Source organism: Callionymus lyra, chromosome 14, assembly GCF_982586985.1.
Source record: "Callionymus lyra chromosome 14, fCalLyr1.hap1.1, whole genome shotgun sequence".
NCBI classification, from domain to species: Eukaryota; Metazoa; Chordata; class Actinopteri; order Syngnathiformes; family Callionymidae; genus Callionymus; species Callionymus lyra.
Window position 1 is genome coordinate 7,228,564 of NC_141831.1, and position 14,008 is coordinate 7,242,571.

The 14,008-nt window shown below is 34.9% G+C and overlaps 1 protein-coding gene across 2 annotated transcripts in view; it reads left to right on the forward strand.

Moving 5' to 3' along the window:
* The window catches only part of grik1a (glutamate receptor, ionotropic, kainate 1a), a 59,493-nt gene extending 54,220 nt beyond the window's left edge, over positions 1-5,273 (forward strand). The window contains exon 17 of one of the 2 annotated variants that reach the window (XM_087806978.1): positions 4,975-5,273. In XM_087806978.1, coding sequence (XP_087663104.1) covers positions 4,975-5,169 — 195 coding nt within the window. In that variant the 3' untranslated portion in view covers positions 5,170-5,273. The remainder of the gene's footprint in view (positions 1-4,974) is intronic. The other variant, XM_087806979.1, reaches the window with a different exon arrangement.
* Positions 5,274-14,008: the final 8,735 nt, after the last annotated feature.

A 14,008-nucleotide genomic window follows, 5' to 3' on the forward strand; every position in this document is an offset into this window, starting at 1 on the left:
TCAAAGTATAACTTTGTGAGGCGGGCGTATTATTACTAAGAGTGGCGCTGTAGTATTACTACAATAGGCATCGTAGTATTACTATGATAGGCGTTTTTTGAGTTTCAATACTTTGGACAACCGTATTCATAAAAAAATATTATATCAACAATATAATCTCATAAAACATGTTTTTAATGATGAAAATAAAAGTTGTCAAATGTCATGACGAGGTTTCAATGAGTCCAAAGTGTTTCCTGTCTCATCAAATAAGGGATTCAATAAATAAAGTTTGAAAACTTATGATAGTATCAATAAGTATCAATGTCAATAATAATAAATGAAACATAGTGAGACGATAAAAGAGGATCAACTTCACTACGATGGAAGACTTTGGAAAGTAATTGAAAAAAGTAATTAAGCCTTAATGGTTAGAATGGAAATGTTTTTCTTTTACATCTTTTACAATACATTACCTTTACCTTTGAAACTAACTCCTATTTTTATTATTTTAATTTGCATTTAAATAAACCACATTTATTATTAAACACATGGAAATATTCATGAGTCATTTCTATTCTTACATAAACAAACGTTTTATTCAAATAAATCCTCGATGAGTCTCGAGGCGTTCACTGAATATTACATGTTTTTGTCAAAAACAATTATTTATGGGCGCCGTGGGCCAGAGGGGATTCATATCTTTACTCGTTAAGAATTTAATTTTCTACATTTTGAATATTCTTAACAATCCAAAATATTACTTTTTTTTTTAAACTTTTTATTTTATCTCTTAATTGACTCCTAGCTTAGCTCGCATTTGTTTTAAGTTGCCCTTAATATACATTAAAAAAAGAAGGATTGAAGAAATAAAATAAAGTAGTTTATATCTTCGTTAAATGTTTTGTTCAAAGTTCAATATCAAAAACGTCCTGTTTATTGGCCCTCAAATGCTAATACCGTTGAAAACTAGTTAAGCTAGCATTTGGCTTCAAATGTCCCTAATTTATATAAAATATAACTATTATAATAAAAAAGAACAAGGTAATCATTATCTTCGTTTATTATCAAAATCAGACTTCCTGTTTATTGGCCCTTGAATACTAAAACCGTTGTAAGCTAGTAAAGCTAGCATTTGGTTTTAAACATCCTTCATTTACATAAAAAAATTACAATAATTATAGAAATAAATAAAGTAATTTATGTCTTAATTAAATGTCTTGTTCAAAGTTCAATATCAAAAACTTCCTGATATTGGCCCTTGAATGCTAACACCGTTTTAAACTATTTAAGCTAGCATTTTTTGAATGGTCTTATTTAAATTGATAAATTCCGATAACTATAGAAAGGAATAAAGTCAATTATATATTAGTTACTTGTTTTTTTCATAGTTCAATATCAAAATCCAACTTCCTGTTAGGTAAACATACCTTTTTTTATTAGCTCTTGAATGCTAATGACGTTATAACTAGTTAAGCTAGCATTTGTTCTTAAGCATCCTTAACTTACATAAAGAATTACGACTTCCTGTTAGGTAAACATACCTTTTTTTATTAGCTCTTGAATGCTAATGACGTCATAACTAGTTAAGCTAGCATTTGTTCTTAAGCATCCTTAACTTACATAAATAATTACGACTTCCTGTTAGGTAAACATACCTTTTTTTACTAGCTCTTGAATGCTAATGACGTTATAACTAGTTAAGCTAGCATTTGTTCTTAAGCATCCTTAACTTACATAAAGATTTACGACTTCCTGTTAGTTAAACATACCTTTTTTTATTAGCTCTTGAATGCTAATGACGTTATAACTAGTTAAGCTAGCATTTGTTCTTAAGCATCCTTAACTTACATAAAGAATTACGACTTCCTGTTAGGTAAACATACCTTTTTTTATTAGCTCTTGAATGCTAATGACGTTATAACTAGTTAAGCTAGCATTTATTCTTAAGCATCCTTAACTTACATAAAGATTTACGACTTCCTGTTAGTTAAACATACCTTTTTTTATTAGCTCTTGAATGCTAATGACGTTATAACTAGTTAAGCTAGCATTTGTTCTTAAGCATCCTTAACTTACATAAAGAATTACGACTTCCTGTTAGGTAAACATACCTTTTTTTATTAGCTCTTGAAAGCTAATGACGTTATAACTAGTTAAGCTAGCATTTGTTCTTAAGCATCCTTAACTTACATAAAGAATTACGACTTCCTGTTAGGTAAACATACCTTTTTTTACTAGCTCTTGAATGCTAATGACGTTATAACTAGTTAAGCTAGCATTTGTTCTTAAGCATCCTTAACTTACATAAAGATTTACGACTTCCTGTTAGGTAAACATACCTTTTTTTATTAGCTCTTGAATGCTAATGACGTTATAACTAGTTAAGCTAGCATTTATTCTTAAGCATCCTTAACTTACATAAAGAATTACGACTTCCTGTTAGGTAAACATACCTTTTTTTATTAGCTCTTGAAAGCTAATGACGTTATACCTAGTTAAGCTAGCATTTGTTCTTAAGCATCCTTAACTTACATAAAGAATTACGACTTCCTGTTAGGTAAACATACCTTTTTTTATTAGCTCTTGAATGCTAATGACGTCATAACTAGTTAAGCTAGCATTTGTTCTTAAGCATCCTTAACTTACATAAAGAATTACGACTTCCTGTTAGGTAAACATACCTTTTTTTACTAGCTCTTGAATGCTAATGACGTTATAACTAGTTAAGCTAGCATTTGTTCTTAAGCATCCTTAACTTACATAAAGATTTACGACTTCCTGTTAGGTAAACATACCTTTTTTTATTAGCTCTTGAATGCTAATGACGTTATAACTAGTTAAGCTATCATTTGTTCTTAAGCATCCTTAACTTACATAAAGAATTACGACTTCCTGTTAGGTAAACATACCTTTTTTTATTAGCTCTTGAAAGCTAATGACGTTATAACTAGTTAAGCTAGCATTTGTTCTTAAGCATCCTTAACTTACATAAAGAATTACGACTTCCTGTTAGGTAAACATACCTTTTTTTATTAGCTCTTGAAAGCTAATGACGTTATAACTAGTTAAGCTAGCATTTGTTCTTAAGCATCCTTAACTTACATAAAGAATTACGACTTACTGTTAGGTAAACATACCTTTTTTTATTAGCTCTTGAATGCTAATGACGTTATAACTAGTTAAGCTAGCATTTGTTCTTAAGCATCCTTAACTTACATAAAGAATTACGACTTCCTGTTAGGTAAACATACCTTTTTTTATTAGCTCTTGAATGCTAATGACGTTATAACTAGTTAAGCTAGCATTTGTTTTTAAGCATCCTTAACTTACATAAAGAATTACGACTTCCTGTTAGGTAAACATACCTTTTTTTATTAGCTCTTGAATGCTAATGACATTATAACTAGTTAAGCTAGCATTTGTTCTTAAGCATCCTTAACTTACATAAAGATTTACGACTTCCTGTTAGGTAAACATACCTTTTTTTATTAGCTCTTGAATGCTAATGACGTTATAACTAGTTAAGCTAGCATTTGTTCTTAAGCATCCTTAACTTACATAAAGAATTACGACTTCCTGTTAGGTAAACATACCTTTTTTAATTAGCTCTTGAATGCTAATGACGTTATAACTAGTTAAGCTAGCATTTGTTCTTAAGCATCCTTAACTTACATAAAGAATTACGACTTCCTGTTAGGTAAACATACCTTTTTTTTAATTAGCTCTTGAATGCAAATGAGGTTATAACTAGTTAAGCTAGCATTTGTTCTTAAGCATCCTTAACTTACATAAAGAATTACGACTTCCTGTTAGGTAAACATACCTTTTTTTATTAGCTCTTGAATGCTAATGACGTTATAACACGTTAAGCTAGCATTTGTTCTTAAGCATCCTTAACTTACATAAAGAATTACGACTTCCTGTTAGATAAACATACCTTTTTTTATTAGCTCTTGAATGCTAATGACGTTATAACTAGTTAAGCTAGCATTTGTTCTTAAGCATCCTTAACTTACATAAAGAATTACGACTTCCTGTTAGGTAAACATACCTTTTTTTATTAGCTCTTGAATGCTAATGACGTTATAACTAGTTAAGCTAGCATTTGTTCTTAAGCATCCTTAACTTACATAAAGATTTACGACTTCCTGTTAGGTAAACATACCTTTTTTTATTAGCTCTTTAATGCTAATGACGTTATAACTAGTTAAGCCATCATTTGTTCTTAAGCATCCTTAACTTACATAAAGAATTACGACTTCCTGTTAGGTAAACATACCTTGTTTTTATTAGCTCTTGAATGCTAATGACGTTATAACTAGTTAAGCTATCATTTGTTCTTAAGCATCCTTAACTTACATAAAGAATTACGACTTCCTGTTAGGTAAACATACCTTTTTTTATTAGCTCTTGAATGCTAATGACGTTATAACTATTTAAGCTAGCATTTGTTCTTAAGCATCCTTAACTTACATAAAGAATTACGACTTACTGTTAGGTAAACATACCTTTTTTTATTAGCTCTTGAATGCTAATGACGTTATAACTAGTTAAGCTAGCATTTGTTCTTAAGCATCCTTAACTTACATAAAGAATTACGACTTCCTGTTAGGTAAACATACCTTTTTTTATTAGCTCTTGAATGCTAATGACGTTATAACTAGTTAAGCTAGCATTTGTTCTTAAGCATCCTTAACTTACATAAAGAATTACGACAATTAAAGAAAGTATTTTATCAATTTGCTGAACGTTAAGTGATCGTTTTTGATCCGTTAAATTATCTAACTAAAACTGTTATTCAAACTAACAATGTCATTTTTTAGTTACTTTTTATCATTTCATTTACATCACCTCCTCCTTCATCCCTTCTTTCTTTTGGCCCCTCACAACAGAAACATTTGATAAAGCGACCGTTCCTTCCCTACAAACATCCAGATAAATAACAGGAATTTAAATTTTTACTGTTGTTTGTTTTTCCCTCCACTTCCACAGTGTGGAGCATTTTGCGCCATGATGGAGGAACTAGGATTTCTCTCTCTGCCGTGTTGTAAAGGCATCAGAGAGACGTCCTCGCCCTCGTCCTCGTCCTCGTCCTCGTCCTCTCCGGCGCCGACATCATCGTCCTGCGTCTTCTGCCGACCGGCGCTTCCTGTGAGGGAACGTCGGAGACGCGACTCCAGCACTTGAGCACATTTGTTTGTGGACAAACATTTATTACATGGTTGTGTTCCAGCTGTAGATACACAATCGTTGACTTGTTACTGGGAACTTTCCACAGTTCATCCTCTAAATGTTTATTCCCAACCCGAGCAAAAAAGACGATGTTTGTGTAAATGTTACACACTTTCAGAGTAAAGGATTTTTTTTTTCATTCTTTTTAACGAAAAAAACATCAGATTTGTCGCTGTGGTTTCTTCATCTTTGACGGTGTGTGTGTGTTTGTGTGTGTGTGTGTGTGTGTGTGTGTGCAGCGACAGGCAGATCAGAGCGGTTTGCTGAGCCCAGTCCAGCCAGTGAAGCCAGATAAAGACAGCCGGGGACGCACCTGCTGTTTCATACCTTTCATGCAGTAAGATCACAGACCACCACCGCACACACTCGCACACACACTCACACACTCACACACACACAAGTCACTCTGGTGCTCCTATCTTGCAGAGCATAAACTACAAGAAAAGCTAGAAAATTTAATTCATTTTTAAATTAAATACATGATTTTTTATTTATTACTTCTTGTCACTTTTGTTTTTATGTCTTAATAAGTCTCTAGTGCAGTGGAGGGTTTTGTCTTTTGCTGTGTCCCAAATCGCACACTTCTTAGGTTAGGTTATGTAGAACTTTATTGATATGAAATAGTTTTTTTTCAAATTAGCCACAGAAAATAAATTTTTTCATAAAAAAGAAATAAAAATAAAATAAGAACAAGATTCTGCACTTACACTTACTATTTTGAGTGCACAAGTGCGTCCTGATGAGCAGTGTGCGAAAATGTAGTGCGCAATGAGCACTCAAATGGCCAGAAAATTGAGTGTGGATCGATGGATACTTTCCACCCTTAATGGCCGCCATCTTAGTGACGTCGATGAAGCTAAACTGAAGCTACGTCACTGACGTCTTCGGAGAAGATACTGACGTGAATGTCTCGAGAAAACACTTGTTTTACCACAAAAACAACACAACAACAATAATAACACAATGAAACACGACTTAATAACTTGTTTTAATTCTTCAATAAAACATTAAAATTCAGCTCAGTTTATCTGTTAAGAGGTAGTTTACTGCTAGTGTTGTTACTACATGTATATTGTTTGGAAATAGGTCAATTGACTTACTTATATAAGTAAGTAAGTAATTTGTATTTGTATAGCACTTTTCCAGACCAGGGTCACAAAGCGCTTAAACAATCAAAACAATATTCAATAAAGTATATACTTTAAAGGGCAAGATAAAACTGATAACACAACAGGTTATCAGAAAATCAAGGAAAAGCCTGAACAAATAAAAACGTCAGTAGATTCTGATCCACAGACCTCAGAGCCTGAGCTGGGGTGTAAGTCTGGATCAGATCACTGATGGAAGGTCTGACCATGAATAGATCTGAAAGTAAGAACCAGAATTTTAAAGTTGATCCTGAAAGAAACTGGCAGCCAGTGAAGAGTTTTAAGGATCAGAGAAATGTGAGTTCTTCTACTAGAGTGGGACAGAATTCTCGCTGCAGAGTTTTGTATGAACTGTCGAGACAGATCCTTCTTGTTTAGACATGAACACAAACTGTTACAATAGTCCAGGCGAGAAGACACAAACACATGGATTACAAGCTCCAGATATTGTTGTGACAAGATTTTCCTAAGAGATTTTTCTAGTTGAAGGAAACAGTTTCTGGTCAGTTTTCTACAGTGTCGAACAAGAGACATGTCTTTATCAAGTACAACACCCAGGTTTCTCAGGCTCAGTTTGACAGACTGACCTAAGTCACCCAAGTACTGACTCAACCCTGGAACCTTATCATCAGGAGCAATCACCAGAGTTTCAGTTTTGTCCACATTTAGGTGTAAAGGGTTTTAACTCAGCCATTGTTTTTTTTCTATCAAACAATTGACTAAGCTGTTCAGCCTCTGGGGCTCAGTTGGATCAAAAGAGAAGTAGAGCTGGATGTCATCAGAAAAAATGTGATAAGAAACATCAGGAAATCTCTGAAAGATTTTACCGAGGGGAATCAAGTACAGCAAAAACAATAAAGGACCCAGAACAGAACCTTGAGGGACTCCACACAACAGATCCGCAGATTCAGACCTCATTTGATTGGCAGATACACTAAAACTGCGCCCAGAAAGGTAAGATGAGAACCATTCTAACACAGACCCAGACAGTCTTCATCCCTCAGTCTTCTCAGCAGGATCTGGTGATCAACTGTGTCAAAGAACAGGATGGACAGGTGGTCATAATGTTACTGTTGATTTGTACTCAATGGTTTATTATCACACAATTCATAAGAAAGTCCAAAGAGTCCAAACATCCGATTGAATATTGACCAACATCACACCAAACCTTTTTTCCTTCACGTGGCTTCGATGGTTCTTTAACGTAAAAGGTTCTCCTGGTTCACAAACCGCTGCTGAACTTTCTAAAACTTTCAAGGTGTTGACTTTTTAATCAGACTTCCGGGAGCTCGGCGTCCATGTCAGCGTCTGCTCTTGCCGAAGCTCTTGGCTTCTGCTCGTTCCTGCCTCATTTGAAGTGTTCCCAAACTCTCAGGTCTCCTGCTTCTCCTGGATTCTAACCAGAGGCTGAAATAAATGAGTCCAGAAAAATGAGCAGGAGACGCTTGTGCGACTGGGGCTCGTGGCTGAAATCTTTTTCTTTTTTTTTTATTTGGCGCGAGGATTTTCTGCCCACGATAATCCCGTCATAGTACTTCGATATCAGAGTCAAGGGCCCCGTGTTTGGGTTTCATCCTAGATTCCGGCTACTGGACTATTTTAGGGACAATAAAAGAAAGATTAGCAAGAAGGTCCAGCCGTCACTTGATACAGGATCTGGATCAGCACCTCGGAGTCTGGCTCTGTTCTGGCCTGGAAGTGTATGGTTCTCTATCCATGAAGGGGCTCAGGACCTTATCTCGGGTGTCATGCTTACCAAAAAGTATAATAAATCATGGAGGGCGGGACATTTGCATTATGTCATTTATATTTTCTAGTTTTAGTTAATACTGTTGTAAACCGACTAAGCTACAGATGTAGCATTTGTTTTAAAATTTCCTTTATTTTTTATAAAAAATGAGGATGACTAAAAAATAATTATCCCCTATTTATTAAGCATATAATACAGGTTTAAAGGCATTCCCTTAATAATTAAATTAATAGAAATGTGATTAAAATAATGTAGGAATGTATGTATTGTGTGCAATTTCGATGTAGTATGCCATCATTTGGTTAAAATAAAAAAAAGATTCCCAGGATTCCCTGACCCTAAAACTTCATAATAATAAACTAAAACTTGTATAATAATATCAAAATCAAAATCTTCCTGACATATTCCTGGATTGGATCCTCCTCTTTCCTATGCCACTCTACGCCAGGAAGTAGCCAAGACCAGATTGTTTAGCATTTACAATGGCTTCCCCCTCGATGCATGGGCACCATTTCAAAGGGCCCTTGGAAAATACTCATTTTGTCTAACCATCTTTGATCGTGGATCGCCTTGTTCCTCAACAAAACTCTAAGGATAACTTCTATCATTCTCTCCTATTGTTGAGTCGATGTTCCGAGATGTCTGACTAGGAAAAGATAATCCCAACACCAGCTGGAAAACTGGTATTGGCTTGATCGTGCCAATTTCACATCATCGCAAAGATCTCAACCAATCTATCCCTGGAAAATTTCTGGCCTTTTTTTAAGACTACAGTACTGCAGTAACTCCCGCAAGATACTCCTACACAGGTTGTGGAAAATTCCATAAGGACCTCGTTAAGGGTGAATTGTGTGTTTTAAGAAGGTAAAACACTGAAAATTGGAGCAACAAAAAGTTTAAAAAAAGAAAGTAAGACGGGAACACAAAGATACATATCCCTGAGATTACTTGGAACTGAATGTTTGTTACAGACCCTCAGCCGTCGAAATTACTTATTTTGTCCGCTTGCATCTTGTTGGTTTATTCATTGAAGTACCATCTTCAGCCTAGATCACCTGGGTCCCTACATATTACTTGGACATAACTCGAAGGATACTTTCTCCCATTCTCTCCTATGGTGGAGTCGACGTTCCAAGATGTCTGACTAGGAAAAGATAATCCCAACACCAGCTGGACAATTGATATTGGCTTGATCGTGCCAACTTAACATACTAAGATCTCAACCAATCTATCCCTGGAAAAGTTCTGGCTTATTACCACCTTCTTAAGACTATGGTATGTGCAGTAACTCCCGCAAAATACTCTTGGACATGTTGGAAAAACTCTGTAAGGACCTCCTGAAGGGAGACATTAAGAAGGACAAACTGCCTGGGAATACCTGGAACTAAATGTTTGTCACAGACCCAGTTGAAAGTACTTATTTTGTCCTCTTGCATCTGTAGACTCATTCGTTGAAGAACCATCTTAAGCCTTAATCCTAGATCACCTGGGTCCCTCCATTGTTCCAAAAGTCATTGGATACTTTCTCCCACTCTCTCCAATTGTGAAGACGACGTTCTTTCATGCCTGACTTGGAAGAGATGATAACAACACCAGCTGGAAATTAATGACTGCAAACCACTTTGCTACATTTGGAGGTGTTGGCCATCGTCGTATGCAGGGTTCTCGCCAGCGCCATTCAGTGTAGGGGCCCCCTACGCTGTGATTTTGAACCCCAACGGTGTGAATTGGGCCCCGACGCTGTATCTCAAAAAGCGTAGGTGGGATTTACTTTTGTTTTCCTGTTGTTTTTGCCTTTATTTCAGAAAAGTTGGCCCTAAAAATGCAGGAAATCAGAGTGTTACACATATCCCCTGGATCCCACTACAGTACTGGCTTCGGCTGCGACGGGCACAGTTCCAAATTTCACTGGAAAACTTACTTCCAACTTTTTTTTTAGACTATGGTACTGGTAGGTTCATGAAGAAATTAAATGGTTTGGCAAACTCCTAAAGGACCTTCCTAAGGGTGACTTCTGTGCGTTTCAAGAAGGTAAACCACGTTAAAAATTAGAGCTAAAACACAAAGAAATTGCAAATAAATCGACCCAATACACCTGAAACTGAAGGAACAATCCCATCTGGTTGTCAATCATGGCTGGAAGTTCACCAGAACCCTCACCAGATGGCATCTCGAGGTAGGTAGCGGCTCTGATGAAGTCCTTTTAAACGACTGGAGGTGCAGCTGTGACATGTCTCCTCCGGTGGATTGTGTCGGTGCATCCAGGAGGAATTGGACCGAGCTTTTCTTAATCTTTCCATGTAATGAGGTTTTATTTTGGTATGCAGATTAATTCTGGGATTGGGCTCAGTCCCATGTAACAGCGTTTGCTCGTCTCTAATCTCCCAGGCCCCATAATTCTTAATCAAAACTGAAGGCTGTATTTTCTTTTTTTTTCATCATTATCTAATCCACTGTGGATTACAGGGCTGACCTTGGATCCTGCACGGATGACCAGAACCACATTCCTTTCTTCTGACCGCAGCGCCGTGACCTCACCTGAGCGTGGTTTGTTGACTCTCTGCTCTGTGGTTTGGCCGTTGGTTCGCAGCCAGACGACCGTTCTGCTCATCCATCTTGACACGGCTGCGGGTTTTTTTAACCTTGACGGCGGCTTCTGTTTGAAAAGAAGGTCAGAGATTATTATTGTAATCTTTACCTCACGCACGGACTCGGGATAACCTCGACGTGACAACACAAAATGTTTTAAGGATGAAAATAGATGAATCTGAAATGTACACAACAGTTGGCAACAATGTCCTTCTCAAGTGAGTAAGTCATATTTATAGAGCGCTTTTCTAGACCAGAGTCACCAAGCGCTTAAACAATTAAAACAATTCCCGATAAAAAATATCCTTACAAGGTCAAGACAACAAAAACACAAATAAAAGCGTCTTGAGATGTTTCTTGAAGGAGTCAGTAGATCATCAAACACAGAGATGTTTCTTGAAGGAGTCAGTAGATCATCAAACAGATGTTTCTTGAAGGAGTCAGTAGATCATCAAACAGATGTTTCTTGAAGGAGTCAGTAGATCATCAAACACAGATGTTTCTTGAAGGAGTCAGTAGATCATCAAACAGATGTTTCTTGAAGGAGTCAGTAGATCATCAAACACAGAGATGGTTCTTGAAGGAGTCAGTAGATCATCAAACACAGATGTTTCTTGAAGGAGTCAGTAGATCATCAAACACAGATGTTTCTTGAAGGAGTCAGTAGATCATCAAACACAGATGTTTCTTGAAGGAGTCAGTAGATCATCAAACACAGAGATGTTTCTTGAAGGAGTCAGTAGATCATCAAACACAGATGTTTCTTGAAGGAGTCAGTAGATCATCAAACACAGATGTTTCTTGAAGGAGTCAGTAGATCATCAAACACAGATGTTTCTTGAAGGAGTCAGTAGATCATCAAACACAGATGTTTCTTGAAGGAGTCAGTAGATCATCAAACACAGATGTTTCTTGAAGGAGTCAGTAGATCATCAAACACAGATGCTTCTTGAAGGAGTCAGTAGATCATCAAACACAGATGTTTCTTGAAGGAGTCAGTAGATCATCAAACACAGATGTTTCTTGAAGGAGTCAGTAGATCATCAAACACAGATGTTTCTTGAAGGAGTCAGTAGATCATCAAACACAGATGTTTCTTGAAAGAGTCAGTAGATCATCAAACACAGATGTTTCTTGAAGGAGTCAGTAGATCATCAAACACAGATGTTTCTTGAAGGAGTCAGTAGATCATCAAACACAGACATGTTTCTTGAAGGAGTCAGTAGATCATCAAACACAGACATGTTTCTTGAAGGAGTCAGTAGATCATCAAACACAGACATGTTTCTTGAAGGAGTCAGTAGATCATCAAACACAGAGATGTTTCTTGAAGGAGTCAGTAGATCATCAAACACAGATGTATGTTTCTTGAAGGAGTCAGTAGATCATCAAACACAGAGATGGTTCCAAAGCTTAGGAGCAACAGCCTGGAAGGATTTCTCTCCTCTGGTCCTGAAGTTCAGGAACCATCAGTAGATTCTGATCCACAGACCTCAGAGCCCGAGCTGGGGTGTAAGTCTGGATCAGATCACTGATGGAAGGTCTGACCATGAATAGATCTGAAAGTAAGAACCAGAATTTTAAGATGATCCTGAAAGAAACTGGAAGCCAGTGAAGAGTTTTAAGTATCAGGAGAAATGTGAGTTCTTCTACTAGAGCGGGTAGGAATTCTCGCTGCATATATATATATTATGTTTATATATATATTATATATAGAATGTTTCTAATGTAGATGTATTACTTATATAAGATTACATTACAAGTAAATTGTGCTTTATTAAAAAAAAAAACATTATAGTTTATCAAAAGTTATTCCAAAGTTCCAAGTTATTCCAAATAATATAATAATACAACTCATATGCAAAAGGATGGCAAAAGATTTTAAAACTATTTTATAATAAAAAGTACAATTCTATATTTTAACAACATATTTAATATCCTAAATTCTTTTTTATTATTATTCTTAAATTAACTTATATTGTTTTTTTTGTTAATAGGATTACATTGATGTACAATGTCCCTTATTTAATAGAATACATTTTACTGTTTAGTTTCAAGGTTTAAGATTACGAGTTATACCAATGGGAAATAATATCATAAAAAAACTTGTTTTAAAAATATTTGTCACTGATTTCTTTTTATATTAATTTTAAAGATGTTTCCTTTTTATTATAATAACAAAACTCATTCAGTTGAAGTTTTGTTCACTCTTAAATATATTATATATATAAAGAGTGCAACTAATGTTAAGAACATTATTTTTATGATGTATATTTATTACTTTTTAAAAGTTATTAGATAAACTTTTTTAAATTTGTCTAAAAGTATTAGATTTATGTAAAATGTCGTTTTTTCATAAATTAAATAAAAGATTTAATTAAATTTTGTGGTATAATTTTACGCATTCAAGTGCCTATCTTAGTCTAATGGGAAATAAATGTGTGCATTATTATCAAAATACTGAGTATTAAAAATTAATAAAATAAATATTTATTTAAATATACTTTTAAACATGTTTCCTTTTTTTATTTTAAGAGTCACAAACGGGTTTTTATTTTCTTTAATTCACTTAAACTTCCACTAGTCTCGTCATATATACGGTTAGTGAGATTGTCACGTGATTTTCTGAGATTATCCACAGATGGTCAACAAAGTTCATCTCTTCTGCTGTTGAGGGCAAATGCTGACACCTGCTGGTCAAACCAGTGAACTGGACCCGAACCACTGTAACCTTTCAACCGTAATTGAAATAACGACAAAAAAGTTGGTTCAAATTAATAGTAAAGTATTAGCGCAACTCGAATATTATTATTTTTTATCATGAGAATATAGTTGTCGAAATCGTACGTGTATGTAAATGCTCTACTACGGGATTAAAGTGGTACAAAAATACTTCTTTACAAGATCAAAGTTCATACATTCTGAAAATCTTGTGATAAATGCTTTTTTTGCTTTAATCTCGGAATAGAATCATTTTTTACGTCTGAAAATCTCGTGGCAAAGTATTTGCTTACAAATTAAATCTCATAATAAATGTTTTGAACTTGTAAATGCTTTTTGTACGACCTAAATCACATAGTAAATGAATTTGTACGATTTTATCGCTTAAGTTCTTTTTTTTACAACTTTATTCGTGCAATAAAATTAAATTCTAAGAGTAACCCTAATACTTTAATACTTAGTATTTTGTACAAACTTAATCCTATAATAAAATGCATTTTTCTACAACTTTAATCTCAACAAATGAATTCGTACGACTTTGATATTGTAAATGTATTTTTTTTACGACTTGAATTGCCTAATTAGC